At 48.1% G+C, this 23247-nt stretch overlaps 1 protein-coding gene and 1 pseudogene across 5 annotated transcripts in view; one reads left to right on the top strand and one right to left on the bottom strand.

Annotated features, from left to right (window-relative positions):
• The window catches only part of Kiaa1671 (KIAA1671 ortholog), a 190983-nt gene that overhangs the window by 39504 nt on the left and 128232 nt on the right, over window positions 1–23247 (top strand). For 3 of the 5 annotated variants that reach the window (XM_021257138.2, XM_021257137.2, XM_004843332.4), the window contains exons 2-5: window positions 10803–10950; window positions 12710–14326; window positions 16302–16389; window positions 17577–20351. In XM_021257138.2, the coding sequence (XP_021112797.2) occupies window positions 12765–14326; window positions 16302–16389; window positions 17577–20351 (4425 nt within the window). In that variant the 5' untranslated portion in view covers window positions 10803–10950; window positions 12710–12764. The remainder of the gene's footprint in view (window positions 1–10802; window positions 10951–12709; window positions 14327–16301; window positions 16390–17576; window positions 20352–23247) is intronic. The other 2 variants (XM_087198025.1, XM_004843333.3) reach the window with 1 other exon arrangement.
• Window positions 1704–4117, bottom strand: LOC101700144 (ubiquitin carboxyl-terminal hydrolase 15 pseudogene; annotated as a pseudogene).

Raw genomic sequence — 23247 nt, 5'->3', positions numbered from 1 at the left:
TCGGTACCAAAAAAGGAAAAAAAAGCAAAACAAAAAACTTTATGGACAGACAGTGGGCTAGGTTTTGCCTTGGAACAATAGTTTGCCAACTCTTGATATAAAGGAAAACAAGAAAAAAAAAATGTAACCTAGCTTGATTAATGGTTTCAGTGAGCGGTCAGCCTGTTCAAAAATAGCACAAATTGTAGGCAGGAACAGGCCAATGAAATTTCAAAAGGCGGATGTTTACAGAGAGGGGGAAAGATAAGTCGTGACATTTTCCCTCCAGATCTCCTTGTGCACCTGGCCTGGGTGTGGGTGGGGAGGGTGGCAGGGCAATTTGGATCGTATTTTGAGGGTCTAAAGGCACACTGGCATGTTGAAGAGGCTGAGAAGTTGCTGGAATGCACCTGTTTGCCAACCCTTCAGTAAACCCCAGAAGTTGTGAGGTCAGAGCATCTAATGGTCCAGGGAAAGATTGGGCAAAGCCACCTCCAGACGGATGCCAGAGCCGGTGCCCTGCACCCTAGTGATGTGACTCTTACAGAAGTCAGGGCATTGCTGATGAACGCAGTTCTTACAGAGGTAGGGCTTGCTCCCTGGAAACTGGTTCTGCCTGTTTTCCAGCAGCCACCAGGGAGGGCATCATTTAGCCTCAGCCATGCTGGATCATTTTTTAAGGAATCAGGGGACTAAGAGATTTCACACATACATCTCAGAACCCAGAAAGTCTGTCTGGATTGAGGGTGCATCAGCTGCAGCAAGAAGTGGACATTTCGGAAGTGACAAGCCTTGGGGCTGAGCCAAGTCTCAATGGCAGAATCTTTAAAGTGACCAGGAGTTTAGCGTCCCCTTGGTCAACCTTCACTGAGGCCCAGTGGGAGGGAGGGGCTGTGTCCCTCCTGGCATCAGGAGAGGGAGGAGCTGAGACATACTAGGGATGATAGGCATAGACTCCATTGTTAGGAAACATCCAGAAAGGGGAAATCCACAGACAGGGAGTGTATTAGTGGCCTCCCAGGCTTGGGGACAGAGTGGGAGCGGCTGCATAACGGCATGACATTACCTTTGGGGAAGTGCTTTCCTCTGGAAGCTGTTTTGATGTGGTGATGAGAGCTGCACAACACAATCTTCTACTTAGAATGGTTTGACTTTCGATTTTTCAACTTTATGGTGACAGCTATATTCATGCATTTAGTAGAAATCATGCTTATCCAAAAAGTAAGTTCAATAATAGTTTTCTTGCAGTATTATTAGAGCAAAATAAATGACCAACATCCACAAATTTAATATTTGTCATCAATTAACTCACATCCAAAAAATTAAAGAAAACATAATTCATCCAAACAGCAGCAAACTTAAAAGGGATTTATTTGTGATTTCCTATATATATTTAGCTTGTATATACAAGACTGTAAATGTATTAAGAGATAATTTCGGGCTGGGGATTTAGCTCAGTGGTTTTGCCACCTGCTGTGCAAGCGCAAGGACCCGAGTTCGATCCCCGGTACCAAAAAACAAAAACAAAACAAGAGATAATTTCTGTTAAAGTTTTCATTGTGTTTCACTTCAAATACTGCACAAGTTAAAAATCTGTTAAAGGGTTTACATTCTGTTATCTGAAACTCCCCATCTCAGACTTTTGTTTTAATGTGGTGGGTTACTTCATTTTCATAGACACTGCCAACAAGAAAGTCTCTCTTTTATGGCTTCTAGGACTTTCATTAATTAGTGTGCATACAGTTTTCATTTTCTATATCATTGTCATTATTGTTGCTATCTTTATCACTTTCTAATGGGAAGCCTGTGGCAGCAGAAGCACCTTTAGTTTCACAGTCAAGAGGGAAAAAGCCAGTTCCACTGAAAGTGTCTTGTCTCTGATAGAAGAGTACATATGCTACTTTGGACACAATTTGGTCTTCAGAAGCAGTGGAGATACTACTGTCATCAAAATAGTACCATTTTCCATCATCTTTATTTTTTGCAAAAGCAGTACAGTGTCCTCCTCCTATCCCTCCATAGTGGTTGGAAACAGCAATCAAATTATAGCGACAAGGACATGCATTTGGATTAATTGGGAATTCTGACATATCCAAGTCATTGATAGGAAAATCAGCTAAAGTATCCAACTTGTCTCTCATGTATCGACGGTAAGAAAATCATTTGAGATGTACTACAAGTACTGGAGGGAGGGACCATAGATCCAATTTCTTTGTGGCTTGCTGATGTTCTTTACAATTTGGACAATACCAAGGATCTTTAGTGCCTAGCTTTTCTTTTGTTGTAAACAGTTCAATGCAATCTTTAAATTTCACAAAAGGTTTTTTAGGAGGTTTACATTCCACACTTTCGTGTTTTTCAAAATCCTCAGCAGCATTTTCATCAAAATATTTTTTTCGATTCAGGATCCCAATCCAAAGCAAGAAAAGATCTTTCTTCTAACCTAAGCTACCTGTCATCAAATCTTATATTCCTGATATCATCTTTGATATAGTTGATATCAGTATTGCCTAAATTGTTGAACTGAAATGTAAACAATCTTTTTTGTGTCCTGTGAGTTGACCTTTGCACGTTTCCTCAGTACCTAACCCATTTTCAGTATCATTATCTCCTCTAACTGAATCTTCAGACTGGCTGTTTTCATTTTCTGAGGGAAGTTCTTGACCCTGGCTGGATTCATCATCTGGTTCATCTGTTTCCATTTCTCTTGGTAAGCCTTCTTCATATATGCCATTTGGGCCATTCCCATTAATATTTTGGTCCTTACAGCAATGTAGGGATCCTTCAGTTTCTTCAGTTTCAGTAGATATTTTGATATATTGGCAAATTCTCAAAAGGAGGAGATTATAAAGTTTATCTTCTGTATTATTTCATGGTACAGCCATAAGAAAAGGCTGACCAAAAAGTGAAGAACCAGTATGGTGGGTATAACTTGAGTGTCTAAATTTTTCTCTTAGACAAACAGGAATAATCACATGCTCTGTATCTTCTGTCCTATTGATATTAATTTCATATACATAAATATCATCCTGTTCCACAATACTACTAAGGTTTTCATCCACAGTGAATATTCTGTGAAATCTATGATTGTATATATCAGTAACTATCATCTTATCTGCAGGTACTCCTGATAAACCAGACAACGCTGTACAAAGATCTAGTATATTTCCAATTTTGGGGACAACCACTTTGTACTGCATAGGTTTAGTAAGTGGATCCATTCTAACTAAATAAACTTTCAAGGTACGTTCTTTCTTCATAGGCGGTGGGAGTGTCAAGTAACAAAAAGGATCAAATGTTACTGAGATCTTAGCACACTCAGGACAAACTAAAGTTGATTTGAAAAAGACATGAAATGTATCTACTATGATAGAGTCATTTCTTTTTAGATGGTTTTCCAGGCTTCTTCAGCAACCACCTCATCTGGTCTTCCATCAGCATCTTTTAATTGTATATATGGTTTTTTCCTAATTCTATTCGAATCCTCATGTAGCCCATCTAATAAGAAAGCTAGTAGTTCTTGACAATCTTGCTGCTGATAGCCAGAGAATTGAGGTGCAAAACGTCCTACCTGCATCTTAAATGCTCTTGGGGTGACATAGCTGAACTTCCCAGACCACATTTGCTTGATCAGTTCAGCATATGATTTCGCTATTTCACCTCTCATTCCTAAGGGATTATCAAAATTCATTTCTTCTTGTTAACTTATCATTGAGGAAATACTCAGTAAATGGAGGTGTATTACTTAAACTCTGAATAGCTGAGTTCATGAAACACATATTTCCCAAGTTACTTAGGCCACAAAGGCCTGGCTGTTCATTGTTTCTTCCAGGTTCTGAATAATCATAGTTCTTATAAGCAGTATATGATGGGAGACAGTAATTTGAGTTTTTCACATTAGGAGCAGAAGGACCCCTTGGCTACATTCCATCTTCATTTTCCTGTTCTATCACTAACACCTGTCTTTGGTATAAGCCAGCATCCTGAATGGTGCTGTCTGGTTTATTCAGTGGTTCAAACGTATTACTCATGTATTTGCTCCACAATCTGGTCTCCTTTTCAACTGGAATATTGAAGATTTTTCTTATTTCCTTTTCAGTTGTATCTATTGTGTCAGCTTTGCTAAATCTTCAAGTTACAACATAACTGTTCATGTTTCCATTTTCACAGAGCTTCAGTTCTGTCCAGGTAAACTGGGATGCATGGTCACCCTGGGGAAAGCCACCCTGTTCTGACTCCCGGGCTGCACACACCCCTGTTCAGGTTAACCAAAGCCTACATGTTTAGAAGGTCAGGCCTCTTGGGCTTTCACCCAGCCAGCCACGTCCCCTTCAAGGGTAAATGAGCAAACTCTGCTCCACGACTGTCTGTCCCAGGCCCTGTTTATACCTGTCCTTTCCTCAGTTGAGATGTACCCCTTTTTGGGAGAGCACCCCAACTACTCCTCCTTTGAGCTTTTACAGCCCCCATTCTGTCCTCATTAGGGCAACCCCTGCATTTTAAGGTGCTTAGATTCCTACTCCCCACTAGATTGTGCTGCCCACTGTGATCAGGAATAGGGACTTCTTTGCCTCCCTGTATTCCCAGCCCAGTATGGATCTCCCTCAAAGGCTCTTAGTAGACATTCATCAGGACACGAGCTCCCTGAGCTCAGAGTTTACACATGTGGTTTCCTTTATCTCTGTCTGGCTTTGCTTTTGCTTTGCATTGTGGTGAATTTATATAACGTAAAATTTACCATTTTAACTATACCATTGGTAGCATTAAGTATATTCACACCTGAGTAAACATCACTACCATCCACCTCCAGAAGGAGTTTTCTTTTCTCATTGTGAAGCCCTGCACCCACTGAACACTCCCTCCCCTGGCCCTGGCAAACACCATTCTACTGTCCTCACCAATTTGCCTATTGTAGGTGCCTCAGATAAGTGTAATCACCCAGTGTTTTTTATTTTGAGACTGGTTCATTTCAAGTACATAATCTTTCCGAAGTTCATCTACATTGTACATGTGTCAGAATTTCATTGCCTTTTAAGGCTGAATAATATTTCATTGCATATAGAGGTCACATTTTGTTTATTCATCTGTGATGGACAACTGGGTGATTTCCAGCTACTAAGTATTATGAATGCTGTAGCTTTGGACATTGGTGTACAAATATCTGTTCAAGTCCCTTGAACTAAAGAGCAACAGTTCTTTTTTTTTTTTTTTTGGTACCGGGGATGGAACTTGGATCCTTATGCTTGCGGGGCAGGCAGCAGAACCACTGAGCTAAATCCCCAGCCCTCAACAGTTCTTTTGAATATGTATCTAGGAGTAGAACTTCTTCTGGATCCTATGTGTAATTTTTACGTGCTATTTTATTTTATTTTATTTTATTTTATTTTATTTTATTTTACACAAGGTCTCACTAAGTTACCTGGGCTGGGCTGGGCTTGAACTTGAGATCCTCCTGCCCAGGCTCCCACATAACTGGGATTACAGGCAGGTCCTACCATACCTAGCTCTGTAATTTTTTGAGGAATTCCCATACTGTTTTCCACGGTGGCTGTGTAATGTTACATCCCACCTGAAATGCATGAGGTCCCAATTTCTCACATCCTTGTCAACATTTCCTCCATCTCTCCCTTCCCTTCCCTTCCCTTCCCTCTCCTTCCTTCCTTCTTTCCTTCCTTCCTCCCTCATAATTTCCATCCTAGTGAGTGGTGATGTACGCTTGAACCTTTGCACATCATAAAGAACAGTTGTTCTGGTTAAGCCCATGCGGACTTAGGAAGAAACCTGACAAGGAGGGAGGGTGAGATCCTCAACTCCAGCCACTTGCAGGCAGGTCACACTCTTCCTCCACCCTCAGTTTCCTCATCTATAACATGGGGGTCCTTCCAGGACCTTTCTTAGGGTTGTTGAAGGGAAAAAAAGAAAGAATCCTCATAAGGCATCTCACACAGTGTGCTTCATAAACAACCATCTTTATTCTTCCCTTTTAAACCTCTATAAGAGGGTGGAGCAGAGCCCCTTGGGCTTTTGAATGGGTGGAGTGGACACAGTTTAGAGGGAAGCCACTGGTTCTGAGGCCTAGAAAGAAATTTCTTGATATAAGCTACGTTCATAGAAAGAAAAAGGAATTTAAAAAGTGAGCCAAGATTCTGTCCAAGATTCTCAATACTGTTTGTGCATGTGTTTCATTTGCCTCTGCTCTCTTCTAGGCCCTGGCCCTTTGTGTAAGTCTTTGCTGTTGTCACAGCCTCAGATACTGAAGAATACCCTATGCCTCCCCAGCCCCCCATCATTATCATAGCGAACCCCTATTTACAGGGCAGACCTGGCCCTCCCTTCTCGTAGCTGCAAACAGCCCCTTCCCACACCTGAGTGAGGAGCATCATTTAATGTTTTTAATGCAGGAGCATCATTTAATGTTTTTCCCTGTCATATCCACAGCCATCATCTTTTCTAACCCCAAACTCAGACTTGCAGAGTGGTTGAGCTTTTGTGCCCCTGGTAGCAGGCTGGGAAGTGGAGGTCTGGTCACCTGCAGCTGTGTTGCCATTTTCATGACACTGCATGTGGGTTCTTCCACACAGGCGTTATTACTGGGGTGGGTTGTTGCTGTGCTTGTGTGGAAAACAGTGGTGGGCATCTTTGTGTGTGTAGCTTTTCTTTCAGGTTGTTTCCACAGGATAGCTTTTTAGATGTGGGATTACTGAGTTGGAAGTGGGCAAAGGATACTCTTCCTCTGGAGCCGAGGGCCTTGGCTTCCTGCCCTCCTGTACAAAGAGATGAGCTGGCAGTGTGTGGTGATACCCTGCTCATCTGTGAGACACAGCAAGCTCCTGCACAAGAGTTGCAAGTGAATATTGCCGAACTGCTATCATAGCTTACACTGTCCCTGGGAGCAGATGAACATACCTGTTCCCACCCGCACTCCTGTGGGTATTCGTATTTGCTACTCTCTGGGATGTCGGCCTTCAGGTGGGTTATCCAGTGACTTATTTGGGTTCCAGTGTCAGATATGCCCATGAGTGGGACTGGGGCCCTCTTTGCCAGGAGCTCACAGTGTTGAGAGACAGAGCGGGAGACAGACAGGGTCACTGCATATCCATCGGTGCCTGGCCAGGGGGAAGCACAGGGAGTGAGACACAGGGACACAGAGGAGACCCTGACTCAGCCCTGGGGCATCAGGGAAGGATTCCAGGAGGAGATGGCGAGGAGTGGTAAGAACTGAGGGCTGCTTAGAGATGAGCCAGGCAGCAAGGAAATGGCAGTGCAGAGATGTGAGTCACCTGGTTTCTCACTTACTTTCTTCATTGCTGGGACAAAATATCTGACACCCACAACTTAAGGAAGGAGAGGTTTATTTTTCACAAGTTTGTAGAGGTTTCACTCCATAGTCAGCTGGCTCCAAGGCAGGACAGCATGGCAGAGGGGCACAGCAGAGGAGAAGGAGCTCATGGCATGGCACATAGGAAGGAGAGAGACAGATCGAGGGAGGAGTGAGGGAGCTACACCCTTCCAGGCCACGCCCCCTCCTTCAATCAGGCTCCACCTTCCCAAATGGCATTTAGCTCTTAACTCTATCAGTGGACTAATCCACTGATGAATATCATGCACCCATGATCCAACCATCTCCCCCAAAGCTCCACCTATGAACACAAGACTTTTGAGGGGCATCTAAATATAAACCATTACAACTGGTTTTAAATCCCCTCCTTTGTAACTTAGCTAACATGCTTTTATATTTCACTTATTTCTGTTATTTATTGTTTGGTCTCTGTCTTCTTTAATGTCAGCTCCATGAAATAGGCCCCTCTTTGTGTTTTGTTTTGGTTTTTTTTTGGTACCGGGGATCGAACTCGGGACCTTGCGCTTGCAAGACAGGCTCCAGAACCACTGAGCTAAATCCCCGGCCCTTCTCTGTGTTATACTCACTGCTGCATTCTCAGCACCTAGCCCAGAGCCTGGCACATAGTCAGTGCTAGAGAATTGGCTATGGAAATGAGTGGATGGATACATGGATGGATGAGCTGCAGCCATGGGGACAGGTATGAGAGGATTTACATACTTTAGTGACATCTGATGTTTTGGCCGGCCCTGTCCATCTGGGGCCTCTGGGTGGACAGATCTTCTGTGCCCTGGTCCTCCAGGAGGACGTATTTTGCCAGTGTGTTCTTGGGCCTTTGCACAATGTGCCACAGAGGATGGATTTGCAGATTTAGAGGCCAAGGTCATGTTCCCGGAAGATGCTGAAAGGTGTGAGGACCAGCCCACGTTCCTCACCAGATGGTGGCATTCCCAGGAAGCAGCAGCCAGAGACACTGAGTGAATGGCTGGTGAGCTACCAGATTGGATTTAAGGGTGTAATTATGAATGTTCGTCAGCAACTGTTAGAATGAATCAACGCCTCCGAATCAGGGAGCAGAGCTGCCAAATTGTTTGGCTTTGAATGAAAACACTTCTCTTGCCTCCTGTCTTGTGATCTCTCGGGTTCCCCAGGCACCTGGGAGCTCATGGTGCACCAGACACGGAGCACAGACCTAGTGCCTCTCCGGGAGGCAGAGAGTGCAGCAAAAGGAGGGTCAGAAGAGTGCAGGAGTGAATGCTTTCCATTAACTCCTGTCTCGTTCCAGCACCTGTTGCCCAGTAACTCCCATCCCAGGCAGAGGGCTTTCCCTGCAAGAGATAGCTGGCAGGAAGTGGGAATTTTAGGCTTTGTAAATCAGTTCAGGGAGATTGGGCCTTTGGACACATCAGGCTCAGCTACAACAGGGAACTGCCTGTGCCGTTCCTCTCCTGGTTCACCACGCCTCCTGGTGGCCACCTTGCACCCTGCTGACCTCCATGACAATATGTATACATCATCGCCAGCCCTTTAAAAAATTTTGTTTTGAGACATCATCTCGCTAAGTTGTCCAGGCTGGATTTGAGCTTGCCATCCTACTGCCTCAGTCTCTCAAGTAACTGGGATTATAGGCATCCACCACCATGCCCAGTTCCCTTCTTTGTTTATGAAGTTCTTGGTTACCTGGTTTCGTTCTTGATGTTTCACTAATGCATTTATAAAAAGGAGCGAGGCCATTCCAGAAATAAATAGCAGCTGGTTTCAATGTGAGTGGGCTTCTGAAATGTTTTGGAAGAGACTAACATCCCTTAAATCAGGCATAGCGTATGTGGTACATTTGAAGAAAGAGTTTAAAACATTTAAATCAGGTTCCTTGCATTTTATATTGGGTTAAGTGAAAAGTTAAGAATCTTGGGTTTCTAGGGTTGGGAAGGCCTCTAAAATACTATTTAGGTGTCTGCTATAGTGGTTTAGAAACTTCTTTTGTCCATGGAACTGTTAACTAATTTCTTGTTGGCCCCCTGTCGCCATATTTACAGACCAGGTAGGTGTTTGCTCAGTATTTGAAATGGTGACCTAAGTGGTAGCCTGAGATACAAGGCAGGCCACAGGCGACAGGCTGTGAAGGATGTGAACCAAGACTTACTTCCTACGTCTTCTCCCCTTTCCTTCCCTGCTGCATGGCCATTGAGGTGGGTTCAGGGATCCCAGGGGCCATATGTGATCATTGATCCTTACTCAGCGGTGATTGCTCTTGGGGATTCCTTCCCAGGAGGAGCCAGGCAGACGCCCATCCAGTCCCCATCTGGGCAGCTGAGTGGGCATGGCAGTGTGAGGGTAAGGTGGTCACCGCAGGGACTCAGCCTGATGTGTGGGGCTTCTCCATGTGGCCCAGTGTGACAGTCTCCCCTTCTTGGGCGGGGGGAGGGGGAATCGCAGGCTGAGCTTCCTGCTAAGCACTTCACAGTTCTGGGGTCCCTTCATCCAGTAGCTGTGGCCAGAGCAAGGGTAAATCAAATTGTACCCCAGATTGTTTTGTGTCACTTGTCGTGAGACTTCATGGGATTCATGACACCTGCACTTATTTGGTATCTTAGAAGAATAGGGAATGGGGTCAGCAGAATATTTCTTCATTCGTTGATTTATTCACTCAATAATTATTTACCCAATCATTATGTGTTCAGTGCTATTATGTGCCAAGTGACCATGCTGGCCTAGGGGACTTATTTTTGAATGTGGGGTTGCTCATGCCCTAGCAAAGGTGACTGCTCCCTATGATGCATCCTGTTGAGTATCTGAGTGTCTGTGGTGCTCCATGAACATGTACTTGGACCAGTTGCGGGTGGTGTCTGAGCTGTGGTCTGAGGGCTTTGTGAACAAGAGGGCTATGCTAAAGCATAGGCACAGTATGTGCAAAGGCCCTGAGGAGGCATTTGAGGACCCCCATGAGTGCAGTGTGCCAATACAGTACTGCCAAATGGAGGATAATTATCTTGAGTGCTCAGTAGTTACCTCCTGTATATTGATGGCATTGTCTGAGGACATCATTTCCATTTCTAGGCAGTTAGTCTCCTATTTCTGTGTCCCATATCCCCCATTGTAGGCCAGGACATTTATTACCCAGCATTATAGGGGTGTGTGTGTGTGTGTGTGTGTGTGTGTGTCTGTCTGTCTGTCTGTCTTACACAAAACTGTGAACTCCCTGGTTGCAGGAGTGTTTCCAGTTCATCTTTGTACACACAGTAGATGCTCCATAAACACATAGTGAAGAAATAGGGAAGATATCTATTGAGCACCTATTGTGGACTCACACTAATCATATACACGTGCATATATAAGGCTACAAAATTGAAAAGCCGAAAGGAGCATGAGGCTTAGAAGCTGGAGGTGATGCCAGCAGATGTAGTTGGAGCCCAAAAGCTTTTGTGCCGTCTGTGCACATACTGCGGGAACTCCGGAACTGAGCTGTTGTCCTGTGTCTCCCCAGAACTGCTGAAACTCAGATTGTGGTGAGGAGCCTCTTTCCCTATCCACTTCTGCCGTGGGAGCATGCAGACACTCCGTTTGCCATGAGCTGTGACCCCACTGGCTTTCCCTGGCAACCACACAGCCCCACTCCGAGCCTGCCAGCTCAGGTACGTGGGGTACATGCTGACTCAAGCACAGGGGCTGGAGTGACCAAGAGGCAGAGCACACCAGGGTTCCTCCAGGGAACCTTCTGTCTGTCTTTTGAATCCTGTTGTTCTGTGTCTCATGTCCGTGTTCCATGTGAGTCCTAGAGCAGGCTTTTAAGAGCTCGTGGTGGCTGGCTCTGAAGGAGTCTAGCCCCACTTTAGGGCAGAACCCTCAGATCTCTGCCTGGAGTCTTTGTAGATGGGGGTTCTTCAGTTCTCATATCCTCCAGATCTGTCCCTCTCTTCTACTTCTAACCCTGTCTAGACACTGTTCTCTTGGTTGGGGAGATGGAATCTGTTAGCACTATCGAGCATGTAGGGAAGAGAAAATATCAAAATCTGTTGGCCTCTCTTTCTTGCAGACTGCCGAATGAGTCAGAGCTGGGATGGAGGGGCGGGGAGGCCCACAGGGCATGAGGAAGGGATGCGGAAGGCTTGCATTGAACTAAAATACCTTCTTTTTTAGTGCATCTAGGTGGGAGCTGGCTGGGGAGGGCCAGTTATAAAGGGAAAGACAATACTGGCAGGAAAGGGAACTGGTGGATTAAGAACAGTGACTTCTCTGGTACTTTTTAAGATCAGAAAAGAATAAAAAGTATTTTTTCAAAAGGCAGGGCTGAATGAATCAAGACTAGAGGTCAAGTTTTAGCTCTGTGATTATAAGCAAAGTGGGTGATCTCTCTGGGCCCTTTCCCTTCATCTCCATGGGACAGATAATGATAATTTCTGCCTCTTGGAGTTGTTTGGGGCTTAATGAGAGGGAAACTCATGCCTTGAGAGAGCAGATCACATAACTGTGTGGGCAAGGGGCGCCTGGCCTGAGATGATGCGAAATGAGATCTCATCATCAGCCCTGCCCTATAGGTCCTGGAGGGTCAGGTTTATCCAACATACGAAGCCCGTGGCTTCACTTGCAGTCTCACCCATGGTGAGCCTGCCCGGTTAGCTCTTTCTTTTCCTGTTAGGAATATGAACACGGCTAGGGACATAGCTCAGTGGCAGAGCACTTGCTTAGCATGCACAGCCCCTGGGTTCAATCCCCAGCACCACAAAACAAAAGAAAAAAGAAAAACAGGAAAAAAGAAGGCAGCCAGCATAAAATAGGTGTTCAACAGAAAACAACAATGACAAATACCAGCAGGTTGAGTGAGAAAAATGATGCTTGGATTTTAAATCCAAGAAAACTAAGAAGAGAAAGATAAGAGACTCAGTGGCACCCTGGGAGGGGGGTTGGGGGCTGAGGCATGGCCTCCACCAACCACTCCCCAGGCTTGTGACTCTGGGGACTCCTGCTTTGGGTGGCTGACCTCTTAACGTCTCCTTGCCTGGTGCTCAATACTGGGTTGCTGGGATGCCTGAAGGGAGCAGGCTCTGAAATAGGAAGTAATCAGGGTGACAGGAATGAGGGAGCTTGAGGATTCGTGCTTTGGAGCTTATGCATGGAATGTATGGTGTGAGTGTAGAGTCAGACCTGAGTTGAATGCTGACTTCGCCTCTCCCTTTCTGAGCGGCACCAGGCCTTTTCCTCTGCTTCAGGATCCCCTTTTGCTATAAGAGCTGGCCGTGAGATTGACTGAGTCAAGAAAGGCCTGGAGGAGCCCTCTGAGCTGGAGCAGGCCTTAGAGTTGAGATTCAGGTCTCGGCCCTGTTCTCCCACACCTTTGCTTCAATGCAGGCACTGACTACATGCTAAATTTACTTTCTTCTTCTCTTTTTAAAGCTGCTGCTTCTCCATTTCCAATGTTCCTAATCCTCATGGATCCACAAAGGTAACCATGGCAACACGGATTGAGGTTGGTTCCATAACATCCCTGACAAGGGTGCCAGGCCTTGGCGACATCAGCAAGGAGGAGACCCTGAAGCGGACCTTGTTTCACCAGGCAAGTGACACCTCTGGAGCTCCCTCAGCCCGGATCCTAGAAAGACAAAGCCCCCTGCAGACCTCAGCCCACTTGTTCCCTCTGCCAAGACTCACCCCTAAACCTTTCTCCAAGGAGCAGGCCTCCAACGTCAAGTCTCCTGTAGGATCTTTGTGGCTAGGTCCCACTAGGCCATCTCCCATTGGGTTCTCTGAAGAGGCAGCAGCCAAGGATCCAGACCTGAGGATGCCCAGTTTGGCAGGGCAGGAGGTAGATGGTAGGGACAGCCCTGGGAAAAGTGCGTCTGTGATCAACAAGGCAGTGTTCCTGCATCCCAGCCCCAGCACTGGCCCCAGCACCATGATTCTCTTTGAGACCATAAAAGCTGGTCTCACTCTGGGGAAAGGGCTCAGCCAGGGGGTTCAGGAGGCTGGCACAGGGGTGTCCCAGGAACCCCTCTCCAGTGCTCGGCTGGAGGTGGCCGCCAAGCCTGCTTTGCCTGCCCGAAAACCCATGGGAACCCTTTCCCGACCGGCTTCCCTGCCGCAGGATGCACAGTCAGCCCCATGCCAAGTGGAGCGAGTCCCAGAGCAGCCTCTCTCAAAGGCCAGCAGTGTGGAGGACACCATGATTCCTGTGCCAGAGCTTAGGCCTCGCCCGAAGAGGAGGCCCGTGTCAGCTATTTTCACAGAGTGTGCCCAGCCTCTGAAGCCAGGCCCAGGAGGGGTGGCTGGGGCGGGCAAGGTGCCCCCCACCCCTCCTGAGAAGACGTGGGTGAGGAGGCCCCGGCCTTTGTCCATGGACCTCACGGCCCGGTTCGAGAGCAGGGAGGCCTTGCTGAGGAAAGTGGCTGATGAGGGAAAAGGAGGCGAGTGTCACAGGCCGGAGAGGGCCAACCTGGAGGCCAGAGTGGATGGGGACTGTTCTGTCCAAGCAAGAGCCCTGCACCATGACCCAGACACAGACTTCCTGGAGGGGACCAAGAAAGTCTGTGAACAGAAGGAGAAGCTGATTTTTAAGCAGGCAGAAATCGGTGGCTTCAGGGCCCAGGGGTACTCAGCCAGGACTCCGCCTGCAGCTGACCAGAGTACTCAGGAAGAAAAGGCCAGGCTGGGCCAGGAGCCAGAGAAGATGCCGGAGTCCCCTTTGCCCAGGTCAGGAAGAGGGCTGGAATGTTCTGGGGTCAAGAACAGAGGGGGTGCTGAGGAGTCCTTGGTGGGGACGGAGTGGACCTCCAGGGGGAGCGTCAAGAAGCGCCTCAGCCTGTTTCAGGAGGAGATGACCTTGGCCTCAGCAGGAGGATCAGACCCTCCCTCGGCCACCCTGGAGCCCCCATTGGCAACACCAGAGCCTGAGAAAGTGGGCATGAGCGTCCAGGAACGGATCAAAGGCTGGGCCACTGAGAGCTTGGAGGTGAAGCCTGAGATCAGGAGGAGGACGCGCCAGTCACGGCCACTATCAGCGGATTTGACCAAAGTGTAAGTGGCTACATCCCGCATGCTTTGTGCATACTCCAGGCTGCCTCCCACTGCCCACCCGGAGTCCAGTGACACTGGGCTGTGTGCCCAGCACCCTACACCTCTCCTGTCACTTCATCCACAGCCCTTAGAAGAGGTAGCCATAGTTTCCACTTCTCAGATGAGGAAGCTGGGAAGAGGGAGGGCAGGACCCCAGCAGAGGGCTGAGGGCTCTGTGTCCTCCCCTTCTCTTTATAGTTACAGTGTGAGGACTTGGAAAGAGTTGTGCCCACTGAGCAGATTGGGGCTGGAAGAGTGAGCCACTGTGAGGAGGTGGGGAGCCCCAGGCAGTTCCAGCGCGCCTATCTCTGTAGCTAGACTTTCCTCCCCTCATGCCACAGAGCACCTCAGATTAGGTCTGAACTTCCCTGAGTGGCCCAAAAATAAAACCAGAGGAGTCAGTGTAGCTCGGGGAAGTTGTAACTTGTCACTGAGCCTCAATGTCTTCATCTTGGAAACAAATTATGCTAAAAGAAATTATGCTTTCTTTAAAGGATTGAGGGTAAAAACTCAGAGAGAGAATCCCAGGAATTATTCTGTCCTGGGGAAGCTCTCAGTACATTGATGATCATTGATCCTATTGGTTAACAAGGATTTTCTGAGTTCCACCCACCTGACATTTGACTCTTGCTTGTTTTTGCACACATGACCACAGTAGGGAGATGCCACCATACATGACCCACAGGCTTGTTAATGCCATGCATGCCACCAATATGCTTTGTCCAGGGAGGAGCTTCTGGGGCAGGATCTCTGGAGATTGTCCTCCCTGACCTGGGATCCAGGGAAGCAGGCAGGCCAAGTGAGACCAATGGCCTCCAACACATTAGAATTGCCCAGAAAAATACCCATGCCAAGATTCTGTTTCAGCTGGTCTGTGTGTGTGTGTGTGTGTGTGTGTCATTATTTTGGTAGCTTCTAAAAGCTCCCATGTGATTCTGAGTGTGGCCAGGCCTAACATCCCCTGAGCTAAGACATCACAGAAGAAGGCACAGGTCCCAGGGACCTTGCACACCTCATTCTGACTACCTTCGGGGTGCCTCAGAGGGGCTGTGTGATTATCTGACAGATGGGGAAACTGAGGCACTGAGTTCAGAAACAACTCATCACAGCCTCACACCTCCCAGGAAGCAGACCCTATACTGCTGAGTGGGGATCAATTTCAAGTGGTCTAGTTTTCCTGTGGTCCCTTTTCTCCAACGCTTCCAGGCCTGAACCAAGCACCCGCTATAGGCATTTACCCTAGATAACACATCAGAGATAAAAGGTTTCTAGCCTCCTTCCTCTTCCCCTTTCTAACTGGGGAAACTGAGACCCAGAGAGGAAAGACGTATGGACTCTTCTGCTCACCCTGAGAGGCAGAGACAGACCTGTGCCCTCACATAGTCCATGGCTACCCACTGCCCCTGAGTCTCGAGGCTGCTTTGTGGCAGGGTGATTGTTGTGGTTGTGGTTGCTAACAAGAACCATTAATTATCCTTCCTGGGCATCTTCATTCTTTCCTAAATGCCTTCATGTACTATTAGGGCCATGGGTAGCCTCTTATCTGTCCCACAAAAGAGGGTAAGGAGGTATCAATTATCCCCGTTTTATAGATGAAGAAACAGAGGCTCAGGGAAGGTCACAGGCCTGACCCAAGCTCCTGCAGTGAGGTGGTGGAGCAGGGCCTGGCAGCTGGGCATCTTCACCCAGCGTGGGGGTCCTTCCACCCTGACGATGCTCTGCTTAAGGTAGGCTCTTCCCACTGGCCCTTCTCCTCTTGGTGCCTGGAAAAGAAATGTCCTCAGTGGAAATGGGGCAGCATGGTTTCGAGGATGGCAAGGCTGAGGAGGACCCAAGCCTCCTGAGCTGGGGTGGGCTGGGGAGTCCTAGTGCCAGGGTGTGGGCTGAGGGAGTCCTAGCCTCTGGCTCATGTGAGTAACTCAGATCTCTCTCCCAGGTTCTCAAGTTCAGCTTCAAGCAATGAGGTCAGGTATGAGAAGTGCACTGGGCTGGGCAGCCAGTCTCCTAAGGAGCCCAGCGGGAAGGTGAGCAGGGCCCTGTTTTCATGTCTTCTTTCCCAACACATAGTTACACTTCCCAAAGGAGAGTGTCAGTGAGCTGCTGGACGCAGGTGAAGAGCATCAGGTCATGGGCAAGACAGCATTTTTGTCAGTGTTGGGACCCCAAATCCCTCCTGGCATGATGGGCTGTGATTCTCCTGTCCCAGTGTCAGGTGGCTTAAAAATGTAATCATCAGGTATTTGTTTATTTATTCATTCTGTGCGAAGAGGTAGAGGGGTATGGGTTGTTAATATGAGTTTCTGTTTTATTAAAATACTTAAGAGTTTGGTTTAAAATGTTGACAGAAACTCCCTCCAGTTCCCTTGTTAGGATTCTTACTCCCTCTTCACCCTGACTGGCCACCTGAAAAAAGAAAGAAGTAACTTAGCAGCAAATCAGTTGCTTAGAAAATATTTTATTTCATCTGTTTAGTAAGAAAAAGCTTATAAAATGACTGCTAGGTTTGATTGGTTTGTGGTTGATGCTTTCTGTGGCTTTAATTTTTTTAAACCAGCTTTACTGGGGTACACGTGACATGCAGAAAGAGCACATGCTTAATACATAGAAGTGGATGTGTTTCCATGTGTGTGGCCCTGGGAAACCATCGTCACAGTCACAGCAGTGACCATTTGGATCACGTGCACACACTCCCTCCTGCTTCTTTGTGACCCTCCCTCCTGCCCACCCCTAAGCAGCCACTTGTCCACTTTCTATTACTGTAGACTTCTTTGCATTTTCCTGTAGTCACAGCTACCTCTCTGGTGGCCTCCCAGTTGGACATAACAGGGTTTATTTCTCATGGGCATTTAGGTTGTTTCTGGGCTGCTTTGCTTTCACGAACAGGGCAGGGCTCCTTGGACTTTCTTCTTCATGTTCCCTTGTGCACACGGGTAAAGCAAAAGTCTGGGGAAGATCTTGGCCAAATAAAAGGAAATGAGCATTTAAAAATTGTAATAGGGTGTGTATTGCCCCTGCATTCTCTCTATTTATGTTTTTTCCAGCAGAATCTGAGGGCATCTGCTTTCCCACACCCTCAGCTGCACTGAATGTGATGAGTCTTTAAATTCATGTACTCTCGCTGTTTTAATGATCAAGCAGCCAACTTAATCACCTCACCTGCCTCTTCCTTTCCATCTCAAATCCTTTAACACTGCTGTGTTTATTTTTTCAGCCAAAGGTAGGACATGGTTTGGACAGAGCACCTGCCCCAAGAGACCCTTGGAAGCCTGGGGTGCCCCACAAGAAGTGCGAGCAGGCAGAGCACAAAGACAGTTCTAACCAGAACTCCAGCAGCTGTCAGTGTGACAGTGCAGGGAGGGCTCCTGGCCCTTCTGAAATCACTCCAGAAGATGATGGAAACTTCCAGATGGTGTGGGCCACAGTGTTTGAGCATCACGTGGAGAGACACATGGTGGCTGACCAGTCAGGACAGTGTCTCTTAGACACATCCTCTCGTAATGATGTCTCTGAGCCTAGACCCAGGTCTGAGAAAGGCCCTTGGATGGGGAAGGACCCACCAGAAGTGACAAACCCCAGGAGGAAGAACTCCAAGTGGCCTGAAAGTCCTGAGCCAGGGAAATTGGAAGGAGCTGCCCTGCTGGACGGTGAGCCAAGACAATATTGCACAGCCACCCTGGAAAAATGCCCTGTGGGTGACACACACAGTGATAACTCCTTCCTGAAGCACTCGGAAAATCCTCTCCTGTCACAGAAGGTTGAGCCCAGGTATGACATTGTGCACGCGATAGGGGAGCGCGCACACAGTGAGGCTCTCGCCACAGCACCCGGGGAACAGGCTGTGACACTCCGCAGTGGCAGGTCCCGGCTCTCGCTGACAGGGAGGCAGCTGTCCCAGGAGGTCAGCCCTGCCAACCCAGAGCATCCTCTGGAAGGTCAGGCAGGGTCTGTTCAAAGGGTCAGTTTGATTTGGGAAGCTCGAGGGCAGGAAGCCACTGGGCCAAAGCTTGACCTTCGTGAGCCAAAGGACACATTTGGGGACAGTTGCTCACCATCCAAATGGACAAATGAGTCAGTGGTAAACTGGCATCAAGCCACCCTGATGGCCAGCACAGAGCCCTGTACTCCTGAAGCCACTTTCGGGAGGGCTGTCAAGGTTGCCATCTGGGAAGGTCAGCACCAGAGGCCTGGTGGGGTTGGAAATGGGTCAAGAGGCCACATTTCTGCAGCAGAGAGAGGTCTGCCCCGAGGGTGTGCTCTGGACCCTCCTATGGCTAAGGCCAAGTTTGAGCCCTCTGGCTCCCGACTTGAGGCACACCCAGAGGCGTTTCTCATGCAAAAAAGACCCCTCATGACTACCAGTGAGGGTGCTGTGAGGGTGGAGCCTGAGGCCAGAGTGCCAAAAGCCAGCCCCACAGACCTGAGGATGGACAGATGGAGGCGGCGGACTTTACCCCATGATACAAAATTTGAAGCATTCAGCTTGCTCCCCTCAGATAACTCTTCAAAAGTAGATCAGAGACAAACAGATTCCTTGAGCCCCACAGCCAGTGCCTTAAGAAAACCTCAGCTGTCCCACAGTCATGTGGGAACACAGGAGATGACCCCAGGTGCCCCACGGGACTGCACCTCCCCAGCCACAAAAACAGGGTCATCTGCAGAACCCAAGGCGATGTTTTTTGCAGTCACTTATCAGATTCCTGATATTCAAACTGCAAAAAGTGTTGTTAAGTCAGGGCCTGAGAATTCACTGGAGCAGCCTCGAAAAATAGCTCCGCCTCCGTCACCTCATTCTTTTATAACTACTTTGGTGTCTCCTCACCGTGAAGAGCCACAGGTTTCTGCAGGCAGTAAAACCTGGGCTAAGGGAAGAGAGTGTGAAGAGGTAATGAGTGCTTCAAAAAATCTGAAGTCAAGAGACTGTCAGTTCTCTGTGGGAGACCAAATTCTGGACCCTTCTGGAGAAGGGGCTGTCAGTGTGGATGCTCTCGGGACTCATCAGGGGTCAGAAGGCATGAGTTTTCAGAATGACCAGAAGGACAGTGGCAGCAGGATGTCCCCTGGCAGTGCTCCCCAAACTACCCCAACCCTGAGAAGTCACCCGAGAGCCAGCAGTCTGCTGGTCAGAAGGAGGACAGCAGTGGTCAGCGAGACATTCCCAGGAAAAATGAAGGATGGCTACAAATCCAGTGTTCTCGATATCGATGCCCTGATGGCTGAGTACAAGGAACAGTCATCCAAAGTCCCTGGCGAGCGGAGGGACAGTCCCATTGCAGAGCTCAGCGGCTCATCTTGGGAGATACCAGGCTGCCCCAGCAGGCCGGACTGGGGAAGGAGGAGCCCCAAGGAGGCTCCTGTCAGGGAAGCTCCTCAGAAACAGGCCATCATCAGGGATGCAAGCCACAGTGCCACTCCTGGCTCAGGCAAGCAGCTGGAAAAGACCCTGGAGGCCACTGCAACCCCCAAGTCTGGCTGTCCTTTGTGGGCTCTGCCACACTCAGCTTCTGCCGACAGGTATCCTGTGGTCTCTTCCATCCCTGCCGGGCCCAGGAAGAAAGCCTTGGGAATCTCAGAGAATGAAAACAAGGCCTTTGCTAACAGCCACCATGACACAAAGTTTCAGAATTATGTGGTTGTGGCAAAGCCCTCTGGCTGGGAAGATCCAGGTAGTGGGGACAGACTGGCACCCAAATCTCCTGCTGACCAGAATAAAGGGGCCCTAAGAAAATTCACCTGGCAGGGAGAGGAGGAAAGTGTGGTCCAGAGGGGCGACCCTCATCGTGACTGTGGAAGGTCACCGCTGGATATCAAGAGGGCTTCTTCTGAAAAAGGCCGCCCCGCCAAGGTCCGAGAGGGTCTGTACCTCATGCAGGAAGCCAGACAGAGGAGACAAGAGCAGCCCAAAGCGAGGCCCAGCCTCCCTGCAGAGAGTCCAGACACCAGAGTGGGGCCTTTTCGGTGGGAGCCAAGGACTCGAGACGGTCACAAGGTGAGTACAAAGCTTCTTTTCATCTTGTCAAACATTGATGAAGCATCCAGCTCTGTGAGCTCAAACTCATATCTTCTGTGGGGTATATAGGTACATAAATGAGTGCAGTCAAGCTGGGTATGTGATCCTAAGGAGAGGTGGGGATTGTGGCAAATGGTGAGCTCATGCCCCATAGGAGAGGGTGCCTGCTGCTTGGTTTTGGCTGGTTCCTGACATGAAAATGATGCCTTGGGAATAGCAGTCCTTACTTACCAAGAGAATCTGATAATCCAAATTTTTGTGTGTAAACACCACAATTAGGAAATGAGGGAAACTTCTTTAAAAATGCTGTCCGGTCCAAACTAGTTTGGCTCTGTTGAGCTGTGAGTCACTAGTTTCCAATCTCCAGCCTCAAATAATGGTACTGCTGGGTATCAGTGGGTATCAGCATTACGGAGCACCTGCTGTGTGCCAATATGCATGCTGTATTGAGCCAGCCATTGTATCTCGCATCCAGCATCATGCCTACATCATGTGAGCTGGCATGAAATACTTGTGAAATGAGCAAGCAATCTTATGTGAGCCTGGTGACAGTTCCACAAAAGTGAGGTCCTCGTGGCTTGGGTTGGCACATGGTTGGACCTTTGCCACAGCATGTACCTGAGTGTCAGGCAGTGTGCTGACAATGTCCACTGCTGGTGTGACTGTTTTCCTATACAAATGGAAAAAAAAATGGAGGCTCAGAGAGGTTCAGTAACTTGTGCCCATTAAACAGAAGTGGCAGAGTAAGTGCTTGAACCCCGATCTGGCCTAATACCCATTAGGCAGGGGCCTCTCTGGTGCACGGAGAATCCTGGAGGTGGAGAGGAAATAGGAAGCACAGTGGAGCCTTGGGGAGCTTTTGACTTCCATGAGGAGCTGGAACACTGTTGTCCAAGGCCAAGAAATGACAGGGTGGGTGCAGAATGAGATGGGAGGCCAGGACATGGCAGGACATGCCAGGGTGCAGAAGGAGCTGCTGGAGAAGAGGCCCAGGGAAGTGTCCTGACTTGAGCCCATGCTTGCAGGGCAGGTGTGACTCAGGCCTGAGTGGGAGAGGTGAGGGAGTCAGCAGGGGCCTGGCAGGTTTGGAGGTGGGAAAAAGCATGGCCTGTCCCAGGAACCCACTCGGTAGCTTCCTTGTGGTGTGGCCTTCACAGACCAGGGCCCACTCCCACCTCTGCCACCTGCACTGTCTTAGAGTGTTGTGTGCTGCTGGCAATACCTAGGCCTGGCTGCTTTGTAGAGATTTCTTCCTTACAGTTCTGGAGGCTGAGGGTTCAGTCCTGTGATCCATTGCCCTCAGGACCTGATCACCTCCCCACACTGTAGCCCTGGGGGTCAGTTTCCAGCAAAGGAACATGGGGTCTCATGCAAGCCATAGCTCGGGCTGAGAGATTACAGGCACATACTTTCACCTCTTTGAGCTTGAGTTTCCTAATTTATACAGATTAGGGAACAATTCTGAAAGGTGTTGTGGAAATGAAAGAGGGAGATGATACCATGGAGATTGTGAAACGACAGTTTGTCCCAAATTCAGGGATGAGGAAAGAGAGAGTCAGCCTTTGAGCCCATGTCTCTCCTAAAGGGTTCAGTGTCGCACAGACTTGACCTTTAAACCTCCAGTCTGCCACTTGCCCACCAATCTGTCACTTGTTCCCTCACCCTCAGTTTTCCTACCAACGCTGACAGTGACTCCTGCCTCAAAGCACTGTTGCAGGCGAAACTGAGATAAAGCCCAGCATGGGTCACCATCCCTGTGTGTTTCCCAAGAAGGACCTCATCTGTCCCCCTCCAGGCTGTTACTGTGAGAACAGTGGGGAAGGGAAGAGACCGAGACCATAGAAATGTGACACTCCACCCACCAGCACCTCTCTCCGGGGCCTGCTGGTAAAGGGAGAGTTGAGGAATGTGGAGGGGTCCACCTTGTCCCCGCAGACTCTATCCTTGCTGCCCAGCCCTGGATGCCTGCCCTGTGCACCCAGACCCTGGGACACTGGTTGTCAGGGATCTCCATTCTCCCTGAGGGACTGCAAAGCCTTGGGCCAGCTTCCTGTTTCTCTCTCCTGTCCTCCCCTACCATATTTGCATCTTTTTTGTTTTTGTTTTTGTTTTTGAGACAGGATCTTGCACTGTAATTCAGGCTGGGCTTGAACTCACTATTTAGCTCAGGCTAGCTTTGAACTCATGGTAATTCTCCTGCCTCAGCCTCCCGAGTGCTGGAATTACAGGTGTGTGCCACCATGCCTGGCTCCATATTTGCTTCTCCCCCCCCCCATTAAGTTTATTGGTACATTTTAGGTATAAAATACAGTTACATACATCATTGGGATCCTGTACCATTACATGAGTATCTTGGTTCTTATTTTTTCCCCCTTCCCCTGCCCTCCCTTCACCCCCTCCAACCTTCCCTATTTGCAAAGACTGTTTCCATTTTTTTCCTTTTCTCATATTTTTTCTTTTCCCTTCTTTCCTTTTCCTACCCCTCCCACTTCCCCTGCTCCTTTAGACCTTTACTTCCTATTACACAATATCAATTATACATTTTTAAAATTACAGTATCAAGATCTAGGAGGCATTACCACAGATTTTACAGAATTTAAAAGGATATAGAAAGCATATTACAACAATGTGTTTTGAAATAAATTTAACAACTTCTTAGAAGTACCTTGGAAGACAAATTAATGAAACTAACTCTGGAGGAAATGTAAAATTTGAATAGCACCTTTTAAAGAAAGTATATTCCTAGCTTGAAAACCTATCTATATGACAACAACAGGATCATATACATTTTAACTGATAAATTATATCAAATATTTAAAGCAGAAAAAAAAGGGAACAATTCTCCCCTCATTTTAGGAAATCGACATTGTGCTAA

The sequence above is a fragment of the Heterocephalus glaber genome, unplaced genomic scaffold (assembly GCF_053883595.1).
Source record: "Heterocephalus glaber isolate CG9 unplaced genomic scaffold, H.glaber_assembly_v1.0 deba00001687, whole genome shotgun sequence".
NCBI lineage: Eukaryota > Metazoa > Chordata > Mammalia > Rodentia > Bathyergidae > Heterocephalus > Heterocephalus glaber.
Note: the sequence above shows the minus strand (reverse complement) of the source record. Positions and strands in the feature narration are given on the sequence as shown.